This window comes from Halichoerus grypus, chromosome 11, assembly GCF_964656455.1.
Source record: "Halichoerus grypus chromosome 11, mHalGry1.hap1.1, whole genome shotgun sequence".
Taxonomy (NCBI): Eukaryota; Metazoa; Chordata; class Mammalia; order Carnivora; family Phocidae; genus Halichoerus; species Halichoerus grypus.
The window spans coordinates 37,449,855-37,470,366 of NC_135722.1; the positions used below are offsets into that span (position 1 = coordinate 37,449,855).

The 20,512-nt window shown below is 47.0% G+C and overlaps 1 protein-coding gene across 8 annotated transcripts in view; it reads right to left on the reverse strand.

The window, feature by feature from the left end:
* Positions 1 to 20,512, reverse strand: part of NAV2 (neuron navigator 2) — a 711,830-nt gene that overhangs the window by 113,089 nt on the left and 578,229 nt on the right. For all 8 annotated transcript variants that reach the window (XR_013442389.1, XM_078058306.1, XM_036077556.2 and 5 more), the window contains one exon: positions 8,079 to 8,201. Coding sequence is in view for 7 of the 8 variants with exons in the window: in XM_078058306.1 (XP_077914432.1) it covers positions 8,079 to 8,201 (123 nt within the window). In the remaining variant the exon portion in view is untranslated. The remainder of the gene's footprint in view (positions 1 to 8,078; positions 8,202 to 20,512) is intronic.

A 20,512-nucleotide genomic window follows, 5' to 3' on the forward strand; every position in this document is an offset into this window, starting at 1 on the left:
TCGTAGGTATAACAGGCAGTCAAAAGGGGAAGGCAAGGACAGTGAGGGAGGGAAGATGGGAGACAGAGAAAGAGATGGAGGCGAGGGAGAGATCAGCCAGCTGGTCAACCCAAGCAAGAAAAGATAAAGGCAGAAGGGAAGGGGGAAAGCAAGACAAAGTTCATTTCACTTAGGCTGGTAGGAAGCTCAGTGCTGAACTACCACTAAAATGTGCAACCGCAGAGGACCGTATGGTAAGTTTATCTGTATTCTTGGTTCTCTCCCTCTCTGACGTGTCATATTCTCACTTACCTCCCCACCCTCCACGGTCCTAATGCTTCACTGCTTTTACAATTGTTCTTCTAGTATATGTGGTTACTCTATGCTGTTATGGAAAGAAGAGGGCTTAATTACTAGTTAATTAATTAATATAAAGAAAAGAGGGGCACCTGGGTGGCTCAGTCAGTTAAGTGTCCAACTCTTGATTTCAGCTCAGGTCATGATCTCAGGGTTGTGGGATCAAGCCGAAGTCTGCTTGGGATTCTCCCTCTGCCTCTCCATCTGCCCCTCCCCCCACTCACACTCTAAATAAATAAATACAATCTTTTTCTTTTAAAAATTTTATTTATTCATTTGAGAAAGAGAGAGAGGGAGAGAGCACAAGCAGGGGGAGCGGCAGAGGGAGAGGGAGAAGCAGGCACCCCGCCAAGCAGGGAGCCCCAAATGGGGCTCGATCCCAGGACCCTGGCATCATGACCCAAGCTGAAGGCAGACGCTTAACTGACTGAGCCACCCAGGCGCCCCTAAAAAATAAAATCTTAAAAAAAAGAGAGAGAGAGAATCGTGGAGAGACAGAACCCAGATTGCTCCGAATGGCTTCCAGGACAGAGGAATACTCAGACTCTTTATCTTTGCTTGGTACCTTACAAGACACTTTCACCACCTTCACCTCGAGTATTCATCACAATGGTCCTGGGAGACAGGTGTGAGTACTGCCCTTATGTTATAGACAAAAACCTCAAAACTCAGAGAGTTAAGGGACTTGCGTGAGAGTGAGGACAGGAACCAGGGTCTCATGACTGCCAACCCCGCCTCTTCCTTTCACTCCACGGCTGCCTTTTGAAATGTAACTAGGTGATTTCTATAAAGTCCTGTCCAAAAGCACTTCCTACAATGATGGAAATGTTCTGTCTACGCTGTTGGGTAGGGTGGCCACAAACCACATGCGACTTGAAAGCCCTTGAAATGTGTGGCTAGTGTGACGAAGAAACCCAACTTTCAATTTTTGTTAATTTCACATTTCCGTGGCCACACTTCATTAGTGGCTCTTATATTAGGCAGTGCCGATCTATACTCTCTCACTCCCAGCACATGATTGTAGGGGAAATGGGGTTCAAATACTGACACCTAGAGATGGCATGAAGTGAAATTAGTGGTAAAAGAAGGAAAAATTCCCCCTTGCCTTACTCGTGAAGAACTCACAATGCAGGGCAGACACAGAGGAGAGACAGCGAGTAGAGAGGGAGGGAGGATTGGGGGAGCTCCTTAAATTATGGTCCAGCCATGGAGGCTTGTTGATCCCTAAACTCTGGGTAGAAAAACTCCAGCAATGCCTCGGGGACCACAGAGTGGTTAGCCAGGACCAGGAAAGGGAATTTTACAAATGACTGCAGAATCCCTGCAGATTCTGGGGGCCCCTGGATTTCTTGGATCACTAAAGGGAAGCATCGGTCCTCACCTGGGATCTTGAAATTGTGGATTCCTCCCCCTAGCCAACAACACAAGTTTAGAAGAGATCAGAATTAAAAAATGAGCACCACTGGTCCAAACCCGCAAGGAGGCCATGGAGTAAACTGGCTCAGTTTTTGTATAAGAAAGGGCCTTTTCCTTGAGGTCTGAGACCAGTGATGGGAAAAGGGGTGAGGGCAAGCCCATCTGCTGTGTCCAGGGGCCAAAAGCCTGGGATGGGGGGAGAGGAGTCATAAAATATCCCCCTTTCCCTCTTTTTTTTTTTTTAAAGACTATTTATTTGAGAGAGAGCGCGAGAGAAGGAGAGTGAGCACAGGGAGGAGCAGAGGGAGAAGGAGAAGCAGGCTCCCTGCTGAGCTCGGAGCCTGACTTGGGACTCTATCTCAGGACCCTGAGATCATGACCTGAGCCGAAATCAAGAGTCAGATGCTCAAGGGGGCGCCTGGGTGGCTCAGTCAGTTAAGCATTTGCCTTCGGCTCGGATCATGATCCCAGGGTCCTGGGATTGAGTCCCGCATTGGGCTCCCTGCTCAGCAGGGAGACTGCTTCTCCCTTTCCCTCTGCCTGCCACTCTCCCTGCTTGTGCTCTCAGGCTCTCTCTCTGTCAAATAAATAAATAAAATCTTAAAAAAAAAAAAAAAGAGTCGGATGCTCAATCCACTGAGCCATCCGGGTGCCCCGTGTGCTTGCATTTTTAGTGACTAGGGGCTCATTTAAAGAGAGGACACCAGGATAAGGGCCCGGAGCCAGGGAATGGAAGAATCTCTGCACTGAGGGTTCCCTAAAGAGGCAGTTACATGAGGTGGTTAGAGCATCAGCAGGGTCTGGCAGGCCTGGGTTTCAATTCCAGTTTGGACACCTGCCAGGTGTGTATGTAACCTGCCACATATTTACTGACCTGACCCTCTCAGGATACCACTGCTATGTCTATGAAACCAGGATGATACCTCCTCTCAAAGGCTCAGGGTTAGGAGGAAACAACATCATATCTGTAAGGTGCTTGGCACAGTTCCTGGCATATAGCAATCCATTGGGAAATGGTGACTATTACTGTTTTTATTTTCTGGTCTGTATTAGTTGTTTATCGCTGCTGTAACAAATTATTATAAACACGGTAGCAAAAAACAACACAAATGCACTATCAGATCTGTGAGGCAGAAATCCAAACTGAGTCTCATGGACTGAAAGCACGTGTGGTGGCAGGGCTGCACTCACTTGGGTGGCTCGAGGGGAGCGTCCGTTCCCTTTGCCTTTTCTCCTTTGGAGAGGCCACGGCCACGGACACGCTTTGGCTGTGGCCCCACCCTCCGTCTTCAAGGCCAGCAGGGCAAGTGGGGTCCTTACAGCCCATCGCTCTGCCTCATCTCCCGCCCACCTCTTCTACTTTTAAGGACCTGGTTATCACACTGGCCCACCAGGATAGTCCAGGCTAATCTCTCTATCCAAAAATCGGCTGATAAGCAACTGCAGTTCCTCCCGGCCATGTGGTGTAACATATCCACAGGTTCTGGGGGATTAGACTGTGGACCCTGTGGGGCCATTACCCTGTCTACCCTCCCTACCAGGGGCTTGGAAGGGAGGGCAAGGGATTGGTTCCCATTGGTGCTTCCTCTCATCTGCACACCCCAGCAGGGGCTCGGTTGAAGAAACACCTGGGTTGGGGACCTACTACCTGGTAAGGGCTCCCACGAATTTCATCTGCTGGCTGGGGACCTCTGGCCTGGATTCAACTCCTCTCTGCAGGTCAGGCCTGAATTGGTGAATACACTGCTTGGTGCCAGGAGGCCGCCTTGTTGCATACAAATCACAAAGCCCAGCAGTGCCCTGGGCTCTTGGACATCTTGTGGCACTCCCGGTGAGGAGGAGGATTGGGCTTGGCAGGCTGGTGAAATACCAGGTTGCACAGTTACATCCTCACACCGTGGGACTCTCAATTCAAGCTGAAACTGGGACAGCTCTGAGCACCAGGGTCTGGGCCCCAACCACAGACGGTAAAGCTTGTACAGTGACTCTGAATCCTCATTTTCAAAGTGCAATCTCAATACCTAAAACATTCAGAGCTTGGAGGGCAATGAAAACCCTGTAACAAGAAGGAACAGAAACACTTTCCTGCTTGGTTTCTTGGCATGACATCAGAGGGCCCCTGTCATTTGGTTCAAGTCTCAGGCTGACGTTTTACCGCACTGCATTCTCGCTGTGCTATTTTTATTACTTCAGTTAATAAGGGCCACTGGAGGTCAATAAATATTCTAATGGTGTAGAAGAAAGTAACCAAGTCATTCCAAAGCCCTCCTCCCGACCTAACTGTGCACGACGGGCCTGATTTCTGTCCTTGTGCCCACAGTGACACTTGCATGACCGGGGGACGCCATTTAGAAGCAGCCTGGAACTGCACGTCGGTGACGTCAGCGAGGGCTGCAAACAGCAGGGCAGTGCTGTGGAGGGACAGAGAGAGCTCCTTGGGAATGGAAGCTTTCCCAGACCTGAGCTTTACACTTTGAAAGCACTCAGCTCTCAGGAGTTCAAGAACTTTTGATGGGTCCTGAGGGGACAGCATGCAGGAACTGGCAGGAGTTTAGCAAACCATCTGACGGTCTGTGAGGCCGGCCTCCTGGCTCCCCGGGGCACTCCATGCCGAACCTCTCTGTATTTGCCTGTTATCTGGGGCCAGCGACTTGGAACAAGCCACCTCCGTTTGTCCCTTTTGATCCTGCCCCCTCAGCTGGCTGGCTCTAGTTCGCTGGAAGGGGCCACTGATGACTATCAGGTAAAAACTGGAGCCCAGGGGTGGCAATCCCGAAGAGTGACAGCAGATCAAGGGCAGACTTGGCATTGTGGATTGACTATCATCCTTTCTTATTTCTCAGACGCTGGCTGGTGACATACAGGACTCTCAGACTGACATGGTCCCTATCTCCCAGGCTCCAAAGGTACCTATTCCTATCAATTCCTTTTAATAGCCCTGAAGATATCCCAGCCACATCCTGTTGCTAACAGCCACGGTTTGTGTGCTAGGTCAGCGTCCTTTGGGGCCTTCCCCTGGAAGAGCTCTAGCTCCTGAGCTGCACCGCTGAGGTTAATGATTTTCCTGTGGGTATGGTGAGGTGATCTGCTCTCTTACGCTCCTCTTCTCTTGGCCAACGTCTAACCAGGCCTCATCCCTCAGTACTTTTCCTATTTCCTTCGTAGCACGCATGCAGTCTGCGGCCTATGCGTGAACCCTAAGGACTGGGCTGTCTTTTTATAAAGAACTTCCGGGAAATATCTCAGCTCTGGGACCTTCTTTTTTCAGCTTAAAAGGGAAGAATTCTGGAAAGGTGCTGCATTTTTTTGTCGGTATTTTTTTCACTTGTCTAATTTAAATAATTTAAAGAACATATTTCTCATTATAGGGACAAGAATAGGATTACCTTGTCTGCAGCCATTTGCATACTACCTTTAAAAAAAAAATACCTGCACACCATCTGTGATATTCTCCTTTGATATTTCACATTAAATTGTCTCACGCCAACACTATTCTTTACCTGAAACAATATTTGTAAAATCTTGGGTTTGATGTACTAGTTATACATTTTTTTAATATTACAATTAAAATGTAAAAGAAATATTTCCCTGTCTACTATCTAAAATTATTTCCGGGCGCCTGGGTGGCTCAGTCGTTAAGCGTCTGCCTTCAGCTCAGGTCATGATCCCAGGGTCCTGGGATTGAGCCCCGCATCGGGCTCCCTGCTCGGTTGGAAGCCTGCTTCTCCCTCTCCCACTCCCCCTGCTTGTGTTCCCTCTCTCGCTATGTCTCTCTGTCAAATAAATAAATAAAATCTTAAAAAAAATAAAATAAAATAAAATTATTTCCTATACCACTAATGTTAGCCTCCCATTTTGGGAAATACTCATCTAGAATATAATAGTTTTTGGAAGAGATTTGCATGAAGAACTTTACAGCAACAAATCTACTACAATTTCAACTTAGCCAAAGATGAAGCATTTCTATGGTCTGTTTACAGTAACTTTAGAGATGAATGAAGTTTAACATATTCTAGAACAATGGAAAATATCTCACTGCCTACAGATCAAAACTTGTATGAAATAGGAGATTTATAAGCATTATTAGATCCTAACTTAAAAAAAAAAAAGCCACCTGAATTCTACCTTTAAAAGCTGGTCAGTTATCCTCTCAGTCTTAAATGATCACATCTGAGCATTCCAGTCTTGGGAGAACCAGAAGACATTGCTGTCCAGTTGGTCCCATCAAAGAGGCTGAGCTGGACAACATAACAAACACTATCCATCTTTCCAGCCCCCACCCCCAGTCCTCCACCTCCAAAAGCAGGAACAAGCTCAGCTGTGATCTATAATAATTCCATTAACCCTGCAATGAAGCATTAAATTAAACTGCCTAGCACAGATTCTTCTTTTGCTACAAGAGAAAATGTACCTTGTAAAGCCTGAATTTCATGCTAATAGATTAACTAACCAGCTACATGTTTACAGGAGAATACAAATAAGCAAAATAACTAGGCAAATTGTGAAATCTCCAGTGGGGGTGTTACAACAACGGACTTTCTCCCTGATAATATTTCCTCTGAAGAGTTTAGTTATAGAGCGTTCCAGCCTTAGAAAGAGCAGTTCTCCGGGGCAACTGGGTGTCTCAGGGCTTAAGTGTCTTTCTCTCAGGTCATGATCTCAGGGTTGTGAGATCGAGCCCCATGTTGGGCTCCACCCTGGGTGTGCAGCCTGCTTGAGATTCTCCCTCTCCCTCTGCCCCTCCCCACCCTCCCTCTCTAAAAAAAAATAAAAATAAAAATAAATAAAAAATTAAAAAAGAGGGGCGCCTGGGTAGCTCAGACGATTAAGCGTCTGCCTTCGGCTCAGGTCATGATCCTCGGGTCCTGGGATCGAGCCCCGCATCGGGCTCCCTGCTCTGCAGGAAGCCTGCTTCTCCCTCTCCCTCTGCCTTGCCGCTCCCCCTGCTTGTGCTCTCTCTCTCTCTGTCAAATAAAAAACAAAAAAATCTTAAAAAAAAATTTAAAAAGAGCAGTCTTAAGAAAAAAGAAAGAGGAGTTCTTAAGTGGTTCACCTTTCTATGGAATTCTCAAACCAATACTTTTAAACAAATTAATTACAGGAAGAAAGCTGACTTGAGCTGACACTGTGGTGAAGAGCCTTTGTCACCTCTGGCATAAATCACCACCCTGGGCCCTGGGAGACTCTGAGAAGGGCAAATTCAAGTTCGTGGCAGAGCCTGGGCCAGCTTCCAGGTTTCTGACAACTGATTCAGTGTTCTCTACACCAGCACAGGCTTCTGAGTCTTCCCAGAGAAAAGATGAAGATTCCTCTTGAGCAAATTCCATTCCTGGGGGTAACTTCAGCGTGCCCTAGTTCTCTTAAGCCAGAGAACCACAGACATCACTTAGCTCTTTGTAAAAACTATATCCAGCTAAGAGAACAGCAAGAAGCTGGCTTTGTGCTGCAAATATGTGGCTTTCTGGCCCATGAGGATTAGCACCCAAAAATGTATGGTGACTTCAAGCACACACATCTAAATTCCATGTTCTGTCTCATCAACACACATGGGGAAAGAGGTCAAGTATACCAGCAAAATAATTCAACGGTCAGATCATTAAAGGGTATTGAAATCTAGAAATACAGCACATCAGAGCTGGAAGGGATCTGGGAAATCATATAGTCTGAACCCCTTCTTTAATAGATTGCTCAAGGCCATAGAATCCGTTTGTGCCAGAGTAAGGATTACCCAAGAGCCCTCCAGACTGTAATGTTCTCTGAAGCTCTTTTCATCTCTGACATGGGCGGTAATGAAGACCGGTCAAGTGCTGTCATGTCAGGTCCTCAGCATGTGCTATATAAACTACATCCTTAAGCCTTGCTTCCCAGTGCCAGGCCACAGGAGACCCACAGTGAAGCCTCCTCAGCCAAGGCCAGGAGCACTCCCTTGGGCACCCAGGCCTTCTGTGCATCACCAGGGACTGTGTTCCCAAGTCCAGTACCTAGAAAGCTGGCTAACAGAGGAAGTAAAGCAGATCCCTGGGGCCCGGGGAATCGACAAAGATACAGTAGCAACAGTCAAAACAACATCCCAAATTACGCAAGCCCGAACTCCCTCTACTCTTGCTGTCAGAAGCACCACCCTAACCAGAAGCAGGACTCAGGAACCCTTTGGCAGCACTCTCCTACCTGCTGAGCCAGCTCCTGACCCCAGGCGTGGCGTCAAGGCCTCTCACCCCCTGCGCGGGTCACGGCAGTGCCCGTCGTTCTCAATATCATACCCTCACTTCTCAGGCCACTCTGAAATGAGTTCTGCACCTGGTCAGTCTCAAGTGGAGCAAACTTACCTGTCAGCATCGCCAAGGCCCAGGGAGGTATTTCTTTGCAGGGTCTCCCGCACCACAGCCATCCCATCGGGGAGCCGGTTCAGGCGACGAGTGTAGAGGCCAAGTCCACCATCGGTCATGTACCTTCAACAGGAGCAGAGGATGATGCAAAAATACGGTCAAGAGCAATTCATGTACAGTCTTGTTGTTCACATCTAGGAGCCCTGCATGGCCATCTCGTGCTCTAAGGGGGAAGGAACTGAGGCTTTCCCGAGGCTCTGTCACTAATCACAGCCCAGGGATAACTCCGCTGTTAATTCAACCCAAAGGATCACCCACTTGCTAGCAAAAATAGAACTCGGCTTAATTAACCCAAACTCACAGGAATCTATGAAGCAGAAGGGAACTAGTGAATAACACTAACTGTCAGATATATTCATGACATTCTTTTTAATTTGGCAATTATACAAGCAGGTGTTTTACCTAAGTAATGTGAGTGGAACTGACAATCATTAGCAAAGCATAGGGAAAAAAATATGACAGAACAGTGCAATGGAGAAAGTAGGCAAGCTTTTAAAAGAGGATGGAAAGGAAAGACAGAGGACAGATGAGCCACCGTTGTCATCACGGGCAAGTTGCTTCTCTGGGTCCTGGGTCTTTCATCTGAACTATGGGAATATCACAGCCTTCCTGCATCCTCAAGGCAGACATGAGAATTAGCCAGATAAGGCATATGAAGGTGCTCTGCAATTTGTGTAAGACCATATACACGGAAGACATTATTAGGGGTGTCATTAAGTATCTACAATGGTGAATTTCACCTTTGATATCGATGCTTTAAGAGGGTTGTCACAAAACTCTCCAAACAACACTCACACTAATTTACTCTTGCAGATTTCTTGGTGAGTCCACAAAGCTATCTTCCAATGGAGTCGGTGTTACCAGGGGAGGGGGTACCCCTGCAGCTTCTGTATAGATAGCCATCCGTTACCCAGACCAGTCCCTGAGAGCTTCGCCACCAGCAGGGGGTAGTTCAGGTACAAAGCAGCTTTACCTCATCTACCCTCCTTCCAAAATCCCATAAGGGAGACTGCTTGTGCCATCACCCCCAGCTTCAGAGGAGGACAGGAAGGCAAGACAAAAGTTGGGCAGAGCAAGAAACCAAACTCGGTTCCCTTGAATTCTCACACGGGCGCCATCAGATGGACCTGCAAGGTGTCTGAAGATGCAGGTGTCTCACATTTCAAGTGAAACGACATTTATTTATTTATTTATTTAGAAGATTTTATTTATTTATTTGACAGAGAGAGACACAGCGAGAGAGGGAACATAAGCAGGGGGAGCGGGAGAGGGAGAAGCAGGCCCCCCGCCGAGCAGGGAGCCCGATGCGGGGCTCGATCCCAGGACCCTGAGATCACGACCTGAGCCGAAGGCAGAAGCCCAATGACTGAGCCACCCAGGCACCCCTGAAATGACATTTACTAAGAAGACCCATGAGTGGTGATTTTCCTGAGACAGTCCGCTGAGCTACATCACACAAAATGTTTCACTGCATTTAGTATTTTAGCTTTAGAATATATGAAGTAGATTTTGAGGGTTGTCAATTCTGGACTTTCTTCTACTTCGAGTTTGGGTCCTTTCTGGGATATATCCTTAGAAAGATGGAATTACAGGATGCTGTGGAGGTTGCCCATGACCAGTACGTTTCAGTTAGGGGCAGAGAAGACAGTTCTCACTGGCGCATCTGGGGTAAGAAGAAGTTTCCATATGCGTCAAAAGAATTCTCCTTTAGGGCAGCTTCCAGGACACCACATCTAAACGGAACTTCTCTGATGTCCCCTCCCGCCCCTCATGACATTAATGATCAGAGGCAATGCAATGCCAACATGATGTAAAATCTGTTGGAGCAGTCAAACCAATTGGTTGTGGTTGTACCAACAAAATGACAACAGATGAGACTGAGTTTTTCACTCCACTGTGTCATATGAAAAACAAAGCAAAGGGGCGCCTGGGTGGCTCAGTCTTTAAGCACCTGCCTTCAGCTCAGGTTATGGTCCCAGGGTCCTGGGATTGAGCCCCGCATCGGGCTCCCTGCTCAGCGGGAAGCCTGCTTCTCCCTCTCCCACTCCCCCTGCTTGTGTTCCCCACTCTCTCTCTGTCTCTATCTGTCAAATAAATAAATAAAATCTTAAAAAAAAAAAACAAAAAAACCCAAAGCAAACACTGTAAATATACTAAAAACCACTGCATTATATACTTTAAAAGGGTGAATTTTATGAATTGTATCTCAATAAAACAACAAAAAAGAGGGATTACAGCTACAGTTCAATAATTATTTGTGTAATTACTTTTTAGTGCTTATCTCCTACACTCTATGGTAAATTCCTTGAGGGCAAGGGCTATTTGTACTTTGTTGAAATCTATATCCCATGTGCCTGACACATACTAAGTGCTCATGACAAATTGTTTGTGTTGCATGAAGACCAAAGACACAGGCATAGAATGGGGTTTAGCAAAAACTTTTGGGGAGGACACCGATTACAGGTTTGCTTTCCTCTTTTTATTTTTTAAAGATTTTATTTTTTTAAGTAATCTCTACATCCAACCTGGGGGTCAAACTCACAACCCAAGATAAAGAGTTGCATGTTCCACTGAACGAGCCAGCCAGGTGCCCCTTCCTCTTTTTTTTTTTTTTAAATCAATTCTTTTTTTCTTTTGAAAGTTTATTTATTTATTTATTTATTTGGTAATCTCTACCCCCAGTGTGGGGCTCGAACTCACAACCCTGAGATCAAGAGTTGCAGGCGCCACTGACTGAGCCAGCCAGGCGCCCCACGTTTTCCTCCCTCTTAATTGCCGGCAAACATGACACCTAAGATATATGGAAAGGCAAACTGAACTGTTTATCTGCCGGTCTACCCACCCATCTGTCTACCCAACCACCCACCCATTCGGTGTAACCCAGGTTCCAGTGGTGGGCTCCGTGTACATATCCTACAGCCAGCACGAGGAGAAAAAAGCACCCACCTAGATCAAAATGCAGTGACTTCGCCAGAGGCTGGAGTTTCTAGCTCAAATGTCCTTTCAAGGAGAATTCAGGGGAAGCTCTTCAAAACACAATCTGCTGCACCATTAAGCAAGGCAGTTAATTTTGATTTTAGCAAAGCCCACCCAGCCATATACACGAAAACTTTTCAACTGCGGGGATCTTGTCAAAGGACAAACAAACTCATTTTCGCATTCATTTCCCTGCTGGATTTTTATAGCTGGTGAAACAACACTCACAGTTGGGCAATTACACGCACCCAGGCGTGTAGACAAGGCCCCCAGGTACACAGCGTCCGCCTTCTGCAGAGGCGCGGGGCAGGGCCTGGTCCACAGACGAATGCTGAGACGTGCTGCAGCCCCCAACCCACTAACACCCGAGCACGACGTGGTTCTGTCAAAAATGAAAACCCACAGCGGTGGGAGGGCCCTGGAGAGATGGGACTGCATGTGTTACCTCGGCCTATCGACTGCTACGGGGAATTCTGATTTCGTTCAGGCCGAGAGGAAAGGCAAGATAAATCAGATCCTCTGCCTTCGCAAATGGCACAGAGAACTAAAGAGCCTGGGAGTTGAATGCAACTAATCTGACTGTGACCCAGCTTTGCTGCAAATCTATTTCATTTTTTAAAAAAATATTTTATTTATTTGAGAGAGAGAGAGAGAGAGAAACAGCATGAGAGGGAAGAAGGTCAGAGGGTGAAGCAGTCTTCCTGCTGAGCAAGGAGCCCAACGTGGGGCTAGATCCCAGGACCCTGGGATCATGACCTGAGCCAAAGGCAGACACCTAACAACTGAGCCACCCAGGTGCCCCGCAAATCTATTTCATTCACTGTGTGTGAGAGGGGTGAGGGTAAGGGATTGGGGGTGGGGTGGGGAGAAATGGTGAGGAAATGGGGAATTTACATCTTTTCCCAGACATTTGTAAAAACACATATCCGATCATATATAGTTTTTATAACATTCTTAAAAATAAGTTCTATTTTATGTCCTCTCACTAGGAGACAGCTGTCACTACAACCAGGCTCACACTCAACAATCTAATGTAAAATATTTATTTTTAAGATATTACCCACTGATTCCAACAGCCTCATTTACAAAACGCTCCCTATATGTTTTTAAATAACTCTTCTACTCTCAATGAAAAATAAAATTTTGGTTTGATCCAGATTTGTGTAGGAACTAGCTACTGAATATATTAATATAGACTGCCTTCATCAAGTTAATCCCTTAAGAAAGCTAATTTACAGGTGAAGCAGTCACTGGTGCGTCCATCTGAATCAGCGGCCCTTGTCCAGCAGGGCCGAGAAGGCTTGTGTTCTGGATGGTGGGGGTGGGGGCAGGGGAGCCATGGCCATGCCCCATCTTCGGGAGCTTTAGCAAGGCTCACACAGGGTTAGCTTGAGGTCACAAGAAAGGAAGCAGCAGATCCAGGGACTGGATCCTCTAGCACCAACACTGTAGGGTTCCTTGTCCCTGGGGAAATAAATAACTAGTGCTGGAGCCTAATGATGTGCCAGTAATATCCTAATGTTTGCTTGGTGGGGTCCTGACTAAGCCACCAAGCCGCTCAACAATTTCCACATTACCGTCTCAAGTTCTGCAGTGATGGGTGCAGGGGCCCTGCCTCCGCCTTCCACAGCCTCCCTGGAGGCCCCCCAATGGAGGCTGGGCTAACGACACAAGGTGTGTGTGTGCGGTGGGGGGCGTTTCTTTTCAAGGCTGGGGCACCATGGGCTGGCCCACGAGCATAAGAGTTAGCATCAGGGCTCTCTTGTCAGAAAGACCTGGGTTCAAATGTCTCCTCTGCCCCTTGCCGGCTCGGGGACCTTGGGTGCATCATTATTAATAAGAACTAATGGTTATGGAGGCTACCTGGGTACTGTGCTAAGTGCTACCCATAAGTCATGACACGTACCTTCAAGGCTCTCATCATGTGTATTATCTGTTTTTCAGATGAGGACAATGAAATTGTGGTCAGGATCACAGTGCAGGTAGGTGGGTTCAAACCCCAGCTTTGTGTCACACTTTTTGGTGTAATTCCTTTGAGTTTCATTTCCTCAGCTACAGGGTGGGCAAAACTACAGGTTAACCTCACGGGGCTGCAGTGGGCACGGCCCTATACAAAGCCCAGGGCCTGGGAGCACTTCAAACGTGTTAGCTGCTGTGACCATCAGCAGCGACTGCCCATATCACAGAGCAGTGACTGTGCGTCCCCTCCTCACTTTTTAATCGCACAACTAGTAGGTACCAGGCTCTGTACTAGGCTGGGGTTACAGGGGTGGAAAGACCTAGTTCCTGCCCTGGTGAAGCTCAAAATCTACAGGGGACTCCGACATTGAACAGATAATTCCACTACGACATGAAGAGCGTGAGTATTGCAGATGGATGTAGGACAGGCTCAGAGCACCCTGGGGGAGAGTCATAGAGGAGCTATGTAAGCTGACCTTTAAAGGGTGCATAGGAGTTTGCCAGCCACAGGAGAAGGATCCGTCTAGGCACATGGGTATCACGTACAAACGCAGGGAGAAATGGAGAGGAAGGTTCAGTTAGGAGGATGGGAAGTAGATCACTGTGGCTAGAGCAGCAGGAATAGACAGGAGCCAGGTGGCACGGGGACCGGGGCTCACTTGGGGAGCCAGGTGGGTTGAGACCTCTGACTTTGAGCCAAGGAAGCTAGCTACAAAGGTACTAAGCAAATGACTAACAGGCTCTGGTTTTTGTGTCAAAGAGAACCCTGACATTTCAAGACTTCTATCATTTAATACTCCAGTTGGGGTGAGCATTTTTTCATCAGAAATTCCTTCTATGGACTTTTCAAAATGCACCACTTGTCTGAATCCTCTCTGTGTCGTCTCAGACCTTTGGGGGAATGACCAGACTTGTAGGGTAGACTCACCATCCCTCAGGCCAGGAGAGATCTGTGAACACCACATGCCTATTATGAAGAACTTCCTAGACAAAATAGGTGCATTCTATGTAACTGACACTAGCTATGAAAAAGCTTTGGAATCTAATAGGACCTGTTAGAACAAATACACCAGATTTTGAATCCAACGTTTCGCCAATAGATCTCTTCTTTAAATGTAATGAGACAACAATGTGAAACAAGTGAAACTGGCTTTGTGAATCACCTCCAGAAGGAGGGGAAGGTGGCTCCTCGTGCCCAGAGTTCACAGTTCAACGTAGCCTGTGTTAGTAACACAAACTGACTTCCACTAATTGCAAAAGAAATCACCTTCTGTCAAGGACTGGGGGAGCGGGGAGTGGACGGGAAGGGAAGAAATACATACTGACCTCATCAGTCTCCGTGCATGTCTAATAGAGCATGGCATGAAAAGACAAAACAGAACAACAACAGAAACACTCAAATGCAAGAAATGAAAATAGTACAAAACGGGGGGTGGGGGGTGGGAATCAAGCCTAGGTGATTCTTTTTTCTTCAAAGCCATGTCAACCTGTCTATATGTTTTGGATAAACTTTTGATTTAAATGTGAAGATAGCAAAGAAAATGGAATACAAGAAAAAACATATATATACACACACACATACATGTATAATTCCTTGCCAATAGCAATATAACTAGATGAGCATATATGTCAACACATACTTTGTTGCATACGGTTAAAGGAAAATGCTGTGGGCTGATGAAAAGTACCTGCAGATGAGCATCTCCCCAGTGTCCAGGACCCCAACAACATATGTTTTCCCCAGCACCCCTCTGCCTCACAGCAATGCTGCACAGCATGTACTCTCTAGGTTTATTAGCATGTAAATTGAGTTTCTGGACAAACCTGTACAAGGATGCCTTTAGTTTAGGGCCTCTTAGAAGTCAGATGAATGAACTTCACTGGGTCACAGAAGGACAAACCGACAAGCCAGTCTAACAAAGCTGCCTACACCCTTTTGAAGAAAGCTGATCTCTAGGACCCAAAAGAAGCTGTTCCATTTGACTTAAGGGAAGAAGAGAAAGCATTTGCATGCAAAAATAGGATGCGGGGGAGGGGAGTGGGTTTAAATTTTCAGGGCTAATTTTAAAACTGTAGTATTAAAATTTAAGCAAAGACTTAAGATTCTACTAAGAAAACATTTGGAAACCACTCCGTCCTCAAAGTTTTTAGGCACCAAAGCTGAGGCAAATGTGGTATATTTCATGTATCCACCACCACCCTACTCACACCCTCCACCCCAATGACAACTACAGAGACACATCACCGAGTGACTCTAATACCCTCCTCATGGCAATCTTTAATATTTTATTATTCTTCTATTTTTTAAAGATTTAAAAATTTTTAAGTCATCTCTACACCCAACATGGGGCTTGAACTTACAACCCTGAGATCAAGAGTCGCATGCTCTCCTGACCGAGTCAGCCAGGCGCCCCTATCTTTAATATTTTAAAATCAAATAAAGGTGAGCTCTAATCAAAGCACATGGTGCAGCTTCTTCTCTATTATGGGTCATCTCAAACTACCACACAAGGAAACAAGGCCAACAGCCACCTTTGGAGAAAGTCTAAGGTTTGCATGTCCTTCTCAGTTAGGGTTCTCTGCAACAACAGGACTTTATAATTAATCTGGGCTAGACAACACAAGTAATCCAGAAGCATTTCTTTGGCTTTCATGGCTTTTGGGGAACTCCTCCAATGACTCTGCTGGCAAAGACAAAGGGGAGATGTGGACCCAGAAAATCCAAGCCATTTCCTGCCTTTCTACTTGATAGAGAGTTGGGGTACCTTTTAGCACCGTTCCCCACGGGAATGTGTTGTATGCCTGCTGGCTCTTCAGGACATCACCAAGATGGTACATCCGTCTTTTTAGGAGGATGTGGGAGTTCACTTCTCATCTCCAGCAGAATCTTGCCTTATTCATTCAAGCCTGGTGCAGCCACCCGACGCCGTATCATGAGCCACCTTGGCTCAGAGCACAGAACACGGCCATGAGCCGCCAACTGGGAATCCCCACAGCTCAACGGGCGCTAGCCCCTTCCCTGGCTTGTCTGCATTTCACTTCCATTGCACCGAGTCCTGGCTGTAAGGCGAGCCGGATGACTGGGCAGACCCGGCTGATCCTGATACTCTGATCCCTGCTGCGGCAGGAAGTCAAGCTTGCTGCAGAAGTAAGCCGGGCTCCGGAGGCCTGGAGTCTGCTCTGGCTGGCCAAGTCACCAGAGCATGCCTCTCTGGGGAGCACTATGAAGACGTTGCTAAGCTAGTCAGACAGGAGCTCAGCTTCAGCAGGCCACGGGGACAGAGGAAGGAGCAGGAAAAGGCAGGCCTGAGTAAAGGAGGAGACAAAGGGTCCCAGGGGTCCCCTTTAAGCCTCACCAGAGGAAATGGGTACCACAGATTTTATTTCCTAAAGCTAGGTGCTGCAAAGCTGCTGGAAGAGAACAGAAGGCACAGTGGGGAGGTTCTTGCAACAAAACTCAACACACGCCTCGAGACCCCACTTGCCACTCATAATAGGGGCCATGGACCAGCAGCTTCACTGTCACCTGGCAACTTTTAAGAACTGCAGTATCCCAGACCTCCTGAATCAGACTCCCCAGGTTCAGTGAGACCCCCAGGTGGTTCTACTGCACATTACAGAATGGGAAGCACTGGTCTCAGGCAGCGGTCTCTGCAGTGAGGAACATAAGACGACCGACCCATAGGAGCAAAAACTAAGGTGCTTCTATTTGTATGTGTTTCTTATCATGTCCCTTTTAATTCCTATGTTTTGTGCAGGTTTTATACTGTATGCAATATTTCAGTGACGTGAACATACATTTTAAAAACAAACACAATAGATAATGCAGGAACAAGCTCTTTTTTTACACAATCAAAAACAGGTTCGAGACCACGATCCAAAGCAGAAATTCCTAAATCTTACATTATGGACCCCAATCTTACATATGTGTAAAATGTGCACCCAGTTGAGTCAGCTCAAAGGCCCCCGCCAGGCCCCATGTGAGCAGTCCCTCTGACTTAGCGCAGAAGGGGATCCTGGCTGAATCAGTCCCTTTAGCATATTCTGCAAGTTTTCACATAGCAAGACTTCTGTGTTTGCTATCAACTGACTCAGCAGGGGCACGTGGCATGGCTGTAACTCACACGTCACCCTGAATCTTAGCACACGGACTCGAGCTCACCACTGCCGTGGGTTTGTGCTTGCTCTCACCAAACTCCTAGCAGGAGTGATTCATTAAGTGGGAAAATGCTTGCAGGGTGAAAAACATGCTGCCAAGATCCTTGTGTCTTCTGCAAAATGCAGTGTGAATATTCACAGGTTCCACAAAATTCATCTAGCATGAATTTCCAGAGTATTTTGGTTTAGCTTACCTAAAGCTAACACGTATAAATGCTGACACGTATAAACTCCATAAACATTTTAAAGTAAAAAAATCCATAATTTGCTAATAAAATACATTCGATCCCACAGAGAGCCAGGGATTGTAACAGTGGATTTGTCACCCCTATTTAAGTAAATACACATATGTAAAATTTTCACTATAATCCCTAACGATGCTTGTTTAAAATGGGAGTTGGCAGGGCATCTTTCTGAAGAAAGGCTGCACACTTTGGAAATCTGACAGTCCCCTGTGTCTGGAATCTGGTCTGGCCTGAATTATCTTTATTGTGGTGCAACTGTCAGTGTGGGATTGCAGCAAGTATTTCTAGCACTGGCTGGAAGCTTTTTGTCCACCTACTGAAAGATGAAACACATTCTCACACACAGGAGACAGTCCTCTAGACAAAGCCCCTTTAAGCTCTTTCTTGGAACGAAACAGATGGTGAGAGGAGACTGACTTATATCCAGGAATTCTCCAACCTTAAAATACACCTGAATCATCTGGGGACCTTAAGACAATGCAGATTCCAAGGCCCCAGCTTCACAGATGCAGGACGTCATTCGTGGGACCCAAACCTTGCATTTTTAAATTTTTTTTTTTAAAGATTTTATTTATTTATTTCACAGAGTGATAGCGAGAGCAGGAACACAAGCAGGGGGAGTGGGAGAGGGAGGGGCAGGCTTCCCGCCGAGCAGGGAGCCCGATGCAGGGCTCTATCCCAGGACCCTGGGATCATGACCTGAGCTGAAGGCAGACACTTAATGACTGAGCCACCCAGGCGCCCCAAGACTTTTTTTTTTTAAAGAACATTTTGCGGTTTACAGAGACCTTGCACAGAAAGCAGAGTTCCACAAACCCCCTTTCCTCTGCCACCACTTTCCCTATTATTAACACTTTATATTAGTGTGGTCCACTTGTTATAACTGCGTTATGTTTTTTTTTGGACATCTGAGTTATTCCAATGGCACTAATACAGCTGGAGGTGCTCACGGTGATACCGCACAAAGTAAACCTCTTAATGCGTCACTTGTTATAACTGATGCACCAATACTGATGGATTATTATTAACCAAACTCCAGAGTTTGCATTAGGGCCCACTCTGTGTTGTATAGTTCTATAGGCTTTGACAAACACATATCATGTATCCTCCATTATGGTATCATACAAGAATAGTGTTACTGCCCCCCAGTGTCCCGTGTTCCCCTATTCATCCCTTCCCCCGAACCTGCATTTTTAACAGATATGTAAGTAATTCTCCTGCAGGTAGTCAGGGTCAGACAGTGAGAAATGCTGCCTTAAACCTTGAGGCTTGGACGGAGGGAACTGTGAGCTAGACGGGCCTCAGTTTCCCTAAGAGTTAAAGAGTCACTCACTGCAATGTGACTACAGTATAATCGTAATTTACATTTCAAATCCTCCTAATAACTAGTCGGACCCTCAATATTAAGGGGACAGTGTCCATGTTAACAGTACCTGGTCCCTGATGGCCACTCCATGTCAGATCAAAGCTTGATAAGAGTTGTTAGAACTCCAAGCCTCTACTGAAGTACCAATTAACTCCTGGCCTTGGACTTACAGGTCTGCGTAACTGTGTAACTGTGGAAGCCCAGGCTGGGAGGGGACGCGAGAGGACAGTACCAGGCATGCTGAATACAGGGGATCATGGGCAATATGTGGGTTATGGGAGGTGCCATAATCCCATGCCCCTACCCTGCAAAGCCTTCTGCTTTGCCTAAAGAATCCTTCCCCCCAGGCACTTCTTATACATGGAGGCACGCCTGCGAATCCTTTGGACACTGCTATATTTTATCATTCTTACGATTTCTTTTTTCTTTTTTTATCTTTTTTTAAAGATTTTTTTTATTTATTTGACAGAGAGAGACACAGCGAGAGAGGAAACACAAGCAGGGGGAGTGGGAGAGGGAGAAGCAGGCTTCCCACGGAGCAGGGAGCCCGATGCGGGGCTCGATCCCAGGACCCTGGGATCAAGACCTGAGCCGAAGGCAGACGCTTAACGACTGAGCCACCCAGGTGCCCCTCTTTTTTCTTTTTTAAAGATGTATTTGAGAGAGAGAGAGAGAGAGCACGCGCTTGCACATGAGCAGGGGGTGGGGCAGAGGGAGAGAATATCAAGCAGACTCCTGGCTGAGTGTGGAGTCCAACATGGGGCTTGATCTCACGACCCTGAGATCGTGACCTGAGCCGAAATTAAGAGTTGGACACTTATCCGACTGAGCCACCCAGGCGCCCCATCATTCTTGTGATTTCTGATATGACTCCCCAACCCCGAAGTGCTCTACGATGCAAGTTCACTTTTCACATTAGGTCAGAGGCATTTATGTTGGCATTCGGGATTGTGTGATCCCTTCTGAAGATGACTAGAACCTCAGGGCGGAATCAGACATCCAGTGTCTCCTTCTCTTCTGGTTTCACGAGACAGCCCCAGGTCATAACCACAGTCATTACCAGACCAGGGAGAGGCCAGCTGGCGCTTTGGTTCAGGTCCGCGCAAGTTTTGCCCTGTTTTATCTAGCCTGCAGCTGAAAGCAATGTCAGGGTGCCCTGAGAATAGACGGAGGAAGAAAGTAACCAACTTGTCAGTGGGAGACAGACCCCTTCTGCAGATGGAGGCATGAAGCAGGCCTGGGGAACGCCACCCAACATCCGCAAACAACTTGGTTTCTGGCAGCAGCTGGGGGCTGCAGGAAGCACTGCACCCAAGTCCTGTGCAGGCTCTTGGTCTAGAGATGGCCCCCATTTTGTGGTGTTGGCCTGTGTGAGACACATTTAGGCAGCCCCCACTGCAAGGCAGGCCCTGGCCTGGGTGCTAGGGATGGGAGAATCACACTTGGTCCTTGGCCCCGAGGGGCTGAGTGCAGACATGCGGATGTTTGCATGGGGTTCAGCAAAGGCCTGAGCAGCGAAAGGGGCCGAAAAGACTTCTGAGAGTAAGAACTACGCAAGGGGCATCCCGATGGATGAGGTGTTTGCCAGGCAGCCTGGAGTAGGGGCACGGAAATTAGATCGTGCATAGAGATACACATGTGCAAATACAAAGGATCGAAAAACGTACAGT